At 65.1% G+C, this 7,353-nt stretch overlaps 2 protein-coding genes across 2 annotated transcripts; one reads left to right on the top strand and one right to left on the bottom strand.

Annotated features, from left to right (window-relative positions):
- On the bottom strand, positions 1–1,463 carry EMIHUDRAFT_468532 (hypothetical protein; the record flags this gene model as incomplete). The annotated part of the gene is made up of 3 exons (XM_005781934.1): positions 1–414; positions 679–768; positions 1,098–1,463. 3 exons carry the CDS (start codon positions 1,461–1,463, stop codon positions 127–129), a joined length of 744 nt encoding a protein of 247 aa, XP_005781991.1. The 3' UTR covers positions 1–126.
- A 2,315-nt stretch (positions 1,464–3,778) lies between these two features.
- Positions 3,779–6,973, top strand: EMIHUDRAFT_456763 (hypothetical protein; the record flags this gene model as incomplete). Its single annotated transcript, XM_005781935.1, has 9 exons — positions 3,779–3,916; positions 4,039–4,299; positions 4,926–5,014; positions 6,256–6,327; positions 6,437–6,470; positions 6,545–6,572; positions 6,651–6,683; positions 6,769–6,843; positions 6,915–6,973. Coding segments are annotated over 9 exons (789 nt in total), but the record flags the coding sequence as incomplete, so codon positions are not given.
- Positions 6,974–7,353: the final 380 nt, after the last annotated feature.

Genomic DNA, 7,353 nt, shown 5'->3' on the forward strand with positions numbered 1-7,353 from the left:
ATGTTTTGAAACTTTTACTCCACCCAACACACATTTCGTTTTCGAGCAAGCGGGTGCCTGAGGATCGACGCCGTCGTGCCTCGAGCGGACGTGACAAGGTTCTGTGCACTGTGGGAGCCTGTGTGGTCACCGGCCCAACTGTGCACCCAGCAACGCGTCCGCGTGTTCCTTGCGCGCGGCCGACAGCTCATCGCCCACGCGCGCGCACTCGGCGAGGCGCTCGCGGCGCACCGCGGCGGCGTCACTCGTCTCGTTGGGCGCCGCGTTCTTGAGGTCGAGCGAGATTGCGTTCAGCTCCTCCTCGAGCGCGCCCAGCTGCACCTGTGCCTCCGCAGCGTCCAGCAGCCGCTTGCGCAGCCGCAAGGTCAGCTTGCCCACCCGCTCGCGGAGCTCGGCGAGCCGCGCCACGCCGTCCTGCGCGGTGAGTACGCCGACATCAGGGCGGGAGTGCGGTCTTCAGAGCACCGCGTAATACACGTGCTACGAATACAGCCGAAGACGGCGGAAGAGGGCGGACGACGGCGCCCAAATCTCCTCATATCTCCCCATATCTCGTGCCTAGAAGCTTCTAGGCTCGCGCGCCTGCACTAGCGCCTCGCCCTCGCGCTCTGCATGGTGGCGCCGCTTGAACAGCAGCATCAGCCTCCCCCCTGCGGGCGCCATGCCGAGAGCAGCCACCGTGGCGTCGTCTGCCGCCTCCTTCCCCTTGGCCAGCAGCCGCATCGCCGCCGGCTCCGCACCGCCACTGACGAGCGGGGCGAGCAGCGCCTTGAGGGAGATATGGGGAGATATGGGGAGATATGGGAGATGTGGTAAGATGTGGGGAGCGGGGCGAGCAGCGCCTTGAGGGACAGGACGGTGCTGTGCGGCTCGCAGCGCAGCTCGAACTTGCTCGCGCCCTGGCTGACGGACAGCAGCACGGGGCCCTCCCCCGCCGCCGTGACGGCGCCTCTGCCGCCGACGCCTCCGCCTCCTGCTCCGCCTCCGCCTCCACGCGGCTGGACGCGATCGAGCGGTGTCTGCCTCTCGCCGCCGCCCGCGAGGGCCACTGTGCAGTACAACTGTGGCGGATCATCGGTGTGTATCGCCTGGACCACCGCTGAGTGGCGCTCGCCGCCCGAGTCGAGGTAGTCCACCTCGCAGCCAATCGACAGCCACGGAGGCGCGCCGAGCGGGCGGGAGTTGGCGGAGGTGGCGGAGGCGGGAGCGGCCGCCTTCCCGCGCTGCTGGAGGCTCTTTGCTCCCGCCTGCGAGCGCATCAGCATCAGCTTGCCGCCGTCGGCGAGGCCAAGCGCGGAGAGCGGCGTGGCGTCGGGCGGCGCCTTCCCTTTGGCGACCAGCTTGAGCTCCTCTGGCGGCAACGATACAAGTGGCGCGAGCTGCGCCTTGACGGCGGCGAGCGTGTCGGCGGCTTTGACCTCGAGCTCGTGCTTGCCGCCGAGGCCGACCACGGTGAGCTTCATGACACTGGTGTGTATGCACGGCTGGTTGTTGTGGATGAACCCGATACCAATCGTCCGGACCGCGGTGGTGCTTCTTGGCCGGCAGAGGCGAACACAAAATACTCTCTCTTTTCCGGTTATGGTACCCTTTTGGTGCTGGTAGCGAACCGACGCTGCTTGACCTGCCAAAGTCGGTTCGCTCTCGTCACGGTCGGGCGTGCGAGGCTCCTGTGCCTCCGGTGAACCGGCTCATCTCTCCGCCGGTCGCCAGCACCCGCGCCACCGACTAGCTGCGCCACTCGCGACGCGCCCACCTCGCTCACAGCCTGCATACGCTACTCCCGCCGTGCCTTTGCTACCACATGGATCACATGTCACTGCAAACGCGCCCGCAGCCGCGCCGTAAAGGTCTGCCGTGCTGGCTGACGATCTCACTCTCCCGCTCGTATTGCATCTGCCTCCAGACACTCAGCCAACCTGGCTGCCACACATCCTGAGCGAACTTCCCTAGTCACCCGCGGCCGGACTCCACCCGGCACGCGTGATTGATTGATTGATGGGAAGGCGAAACACAGTCCGACCAACGACTGGGACACCAACGCGGTATGGGTGGACGCACAGGACGGGCGATGACGGTCACGCGTCGTATGTATGTAGGAAGGTGAAGAATAGTCAGGCTCGGACTGGACACCGACGCGGTATGGGTGGACGCTGGACAGATGATGACGACACGCACGAGCGACACGAGTGAGTGAGTATTCTTGATACGAAACCACGACGACACACACCAGTCGACTCGCATCGGTTGCCTCCATGAACGGCGGAGCTATTCTCGCGTCCACACCACACCTGGCTCCAACGTGGACACGCCCATAGCTGGGGACACTACTAGGTCACGCATGGCATCACAGAAGTTTTATCTCTGGGCCCCGAAAGGCATCTCTAGCAGTGTCGTTACACATGCCCCCTCCCCTCCTGGGCGCATGCGCCTCACGTCTCGCCAGAGCATAAGCCCTTGGCGTGTGGCGAGACGAGTTTTTCGCCATCGCCGCGAGCAGCAAACCGCCCGCCGCAAACAGCCGGAGGCCTCGCCGCGGCACTGGCTGCGCCGCGGTCCCGCACCCGTCGACGCAGCTCCCCCCGCGGAAGACCGCGCGTAGCGACGCCTTGTCGATCGAGATGGGCGCGCCTGAAGCTCGCCCACCTACTGCCCCTGAGAGTTGGTTACGAGTGGGATCAGCTCCCCCCCTTGGGATCAAAGCTTCCACGACCTCGCACCCAACATCCCAGGCGGGATCAGAAGGGGACTCCACACCGGACACCGCCCGGGCACAGCCCCCCTACCCGTCGGATCGCACAGAGGGCCCCCTCGGAGCAGCCCACACACAATCACGCATCGGCAGATTGAGTGCCTGAGTCAGGCAGACAGCACAGACAAGAGGAGAGAGCGGAGAGAGAGAGAGAGAGAGGAGAGAGGAGAGGGTGAGGGTGTGAACACACGTGAGGAGTGGGGGAGGGTGTCTGTGGTGGGTTGTAGTCATACTACGTGGTTAGAACCACGCACCCCTCAGGAGCTAAGGTAGAGTGTTTGGGTGTCAAAACACCGGGTCGGCGCCAGGCTTAGACAGCCTGTCGCACGACGGGTTGACTGCGAGGCAGTCCGAGCACGAACTAGTCGTCGATCCGCTGACGATCCCCGCCGCTTCACCGTCGGAGCGGCGGCGGGTGAGAGTTAGTCAAAGGTCCACCACACAGCCTCCAGCCTCCAGCCTCCACCTCCACCCGCGAGCCGCCACCGCTGCCGCCCGCGACGCCGCCCGCCGCGTCAGATAGCCGCGACGCGCGCACCGAGTCGAGTCGGAGAGCCGCGCCGCACCAGCAGGAGCATCTGCACCACCAGCAGCAGCAGCAGCACCACCACCACCACCCGAGAGAGAAGCGCACCTGCCCGACGCCGCCCGCCGCGTCAGACGCTCGCGACGCGCGCGTCGAGCCCAGTCGCAGAGCCGCGCCGCGCCAGCAGCAGCATCTGCACCAGCAGCAGCACCACCTCCACCACCAGCAGCAACAGAGACAGGCAGTGCAGGCGCAGAAGCGCTCTCAGAGCGGCGCGCAGCGCCGCGCACGCCACGCTGCGGACCGTCGGACGAGCGCACCGTACGTCGGCGGCGAGCCGCGTCACACACACACACACACTCACAGGGCCCAACAGGAGAATAGGTAGGTCAGAGCCGCGTCCAGAGACCTCGAGAGTTCGAAGTCGCTGCCGCCCGGGCCTTTTTGGCAGTGTTCCCTCTTGGGGCGGCGCGCGTTCGAGCGAGGACATCCCAACACATATGCCGGTTTACGCTGCGCCCAACCCTCCCAGCCCTGCGGCCAGCGACCATGAGCGCGGCGCGCTGCTCGACAGCTCCGAGCGAGAGCTGCCGCCGCCTTCGATGGACGAGCAGATTGAGGCTCTCGACACTTCCTATGTTTAGTGACACACGCATGCTCGAGGGGCTCTCTGCTGGTGGTTCAGATCCGCTCGTGTGTGCGCTCTCACAACCACAAAGGCTGTCTTCTTCCCCTTACCTCCTCCTTCCGCCTCTGCCAGGCCGCCGGTGCCTTCGGGCGGGCGCAGCTGATCACCTCGGCGTACGCGTTCGCGGCGTGGACGGTGCACGGCATGCAGGTCATGTCCATGGCCTTCACGGCGCCCGTGGCGGCCGCCGAGTTTGACGCAGACCGAGGCGGCGGCGGCGGCGGCGGCGGCGGCGGCGGCGGCGGCGGGTCGGCGGGCGACGCAGCGGCGATGAAGCTGACAGCGAGCTTCTTTTTCGCTGGCTGGATGCTCGGTCTCTCGCTTTGGGGCGGGCTTGCGGCCCTAGAATTCTTAAGAGACATAGCGGCGGTCACAGCACACTGGGACGACACACTGGCGTGAGCTGGTGCACACTAGCACACACACACACACCGCCGGACGCATCTCTGGACACATCGAGACAGACAGACACACACACACACAGAGAGAGAGAGAGACACACACACACACACACACACACACACACACACACACACACACACACACACACACACACACACACACACACGCACACACACAGCCACACACACACACACACACACACACACACACACACACAGCCACACACACACACACACGCACACACACACACACAGACACACGATCACGCATCCCTGTACTCCCGGCGAAATGTCGAGATGACACGTGTCCCGCTGTGCCATGTTCAGCTGCACTGTTCCGCGGCAATCATTCTCATTGTATTCGCCTCCCTCGTATTCCCACGGCGCTCTGAATACGCGGCTCAATACCGCCCCCCCGACCCGAGGTCGGCGTTTCACGAGGCAGACTCGCGGCGCTGCCTGATTTCGTTTCTCGCCACCGTTTTAGGCGCGCCGCACGGCCGTGTTTTCCTTTTTTGAGCCCGACTTCTTCTTCACTCGGCACTTTCTTTTCGTAGGCTTGCTGCGCGGCGCGGCTGGCTTGTCGCCCTCGGCGCCGTCCAGCTCTGCGTGGTCGCGTTTGGATGCGCGACCGCGGCGTGCGGCGGGTTGGCACTGCTAGAAGCGGGAAGATCTCCGCACATCTCCCCACATCTCCCCACATCTCCCCACATCTCCCCACATCTCCCCACATCTCCCCACATCTCCCCACATCTCCCCACACCTCCACACACCTCCCCACATCTCCCCACATCTCCCCACATCTCCCCACATCTCCCCACACCTCCCCACATCTCCCCACATCTCCCCACATCTCCCCACTACGGCATGGGGCGCCTAGAGGCGGCGCACGTCTTCTTGTCGCCCGCCCAGCGGCCAGTGTCTAGTCTAGGACGTGTCCACCGCTCAATGTACTCCGATCCCGCCGCTCCACCATCCGGCAGCTCTTCGGAGTGTCTAGTCTGTGTGTCACACTGCGGAGTCTGTGACACTCTCTCTCCGAAGAGAGGGCAGAGGACAGAGACACGTGCGAATCCTCCGCCAGTGAGGAGGCAGCGGAGGAGTATGGCCGAAGGCAGGCAGATGGGAAGCGAAGCAAGAAACCGGGGCAGGGAGACGCACCAGAGCCCTCTCCCTTGCACTCTCCTGTCGCTGCCCAGGAGGTGGCTTCGCTAACTATTACCCACCGCTGCGAGGGCACTCCTTTAGCCGCGTGCGACCGTCTGCAGCCGTACCCACTGTTACGTCTTCGCTCCCCGCGGGAAGCCCCGCGCATAGGACAACAGCGTCTGTCCCACAGGCGCACAGGCGCACACGCACACATGCATGGCTCGGGCACCCCCCACAGTGTAGTGGTGGTGGTGAGCACACAAGTACTAGCAGAGTGCACACATGCCTTGCCCACCAGCCGTACGCGCTGTCCTCGTATCCCTCGTGTGCTCCCGCGGTGCTCCGAGTGTACTGCACGACCTCCCCAGATCTCCCCAGATCTCCCCAGATCTCCCTAGATCTCCCCAGATCTCCCCAGATCTCCCCAGATCTCCCCACACCTCCCCACACCTCCCCACATCTCCCCACACCTCCCCACACCTCCCCACATCTCCCCAGACCTCCCCAGATCTCCCCAGGCCTCCCCAGACCTCCCCAGACCTCCCCAGACCTCCCCAGACCTTGTGTACTCACGCGGTGCTCCAGCGACACCGCACCACCGCCCTCGATGTTGGTGCACTGACCACGAGCTCTTGCACAATGCCCCCCCCCCCCCCCCCATGTTGAAGCCCGGGGTTCCCCCCCCCCCCCCCCCTCCCGCCCTCGCCCTTGATGTTGGTGTACCGATCCATCCACGCAGGCCGCGCTCCTTCCTCCTCCTCCGCTTCCTCTGCGGCTTCGCGGAGGGAGGCGTGCCGACGACCTCCTTTGGGTGAGGGCGCGTGACGCGATTGCAGCGAGGGCAGTGAGAGCGCGTGGCACAAGCACAGCACTGAGAGCGCGTGGCACGGCTGCTGCGAGAGCGACGCGGTTGATTGCAGGTGGGCGGGCGAGTTTATGCTGCCGCGCAGCAAGGCGCCGAGATCACCCGAGATTGCCCGAGATTGCCCGAGATTACCCGGGCGAGGGTGCCCGAGGCTTTCCCGCAGGTGCGAGTCGGCTTCGCGCTCCTCATCGGCGTCCTCACGCCGCGCGGCTCGCGGGCGAGATCACCCGAGATTACCCGAGATCGACCGGGAGCACCCGAGGTCATAGGCTTTCACGTCGGCTCGCTGGCGATCACCGTCGGCGCCTCCTGCCTGCCTTGCAGAGCTCGGCGGCTGCTTCTCGAGAGAAGTGCCCTGTGCACGCGGTTCTGTACGTGGCTCTGTAGGAGCGTACTCTTTGCCGCACGGCTGGCGGCTGCTGAGCGCGGCCACGTCACTGCTCGCGCTGCCGCTCTCCCTCTGCGCCCCCTCTTCCTGCTGCCCGAGGCAGGGGAGGAGACGCGCGCGTCAGGCAAAGGAAAGCTGCGAGCAGGCGCCCTCTTCCTGCTGCCCGAGTCGCCGCGCTACCTGCAGCGCTCGGGGCGTGCGGCGCAGGCGGCGAGTCTCTCCCTCCCTCTCTCTCTCTCTCTCTCTCTCTCTCTCTCTCTCCCTCCCTCTCTCTCTCTCTCTCTCTCTCTCTCTCTCTCTCTCTCTCTCACTCTCTCTCTCTCCCTCTCCCTCTCTCTCTCTCTCTCTCTCTCTCCCTCTCCCTCTCTCTCTCTCTCTCTCTCTCTCTCCCTCCCTCTCCCTCTCCCTCTCTCTCTCTCTCTCTCTCCCTCTCCCTCTCCCTCTCTCCCTCTCTCTCCCTCTCCCTCTCTCCCTCTCTCTCTGTCTCTCCCCCTATCTCCCCCTCTCTCCCCCTATCTCCCACCTATCTCCCCCATATCTCCCCCTATCGCCCCGTCTCACAGGCGAGCTGCTCGAGCACCCGG

Source organism: Emiliania huxleyi, assembly GCF_000372725.1.
Source record: "Emiliania huxleyi CCMP1516 chromosome Unknown EMIHUscaffold_197, whole genome shotgun sequence".
Classification (NCBI taxonomy): Eukaryota; Haptophyta; order Isochrysidales; family Noelaerhabdaceae; genus Emiliania; species Emiliania huxleyi.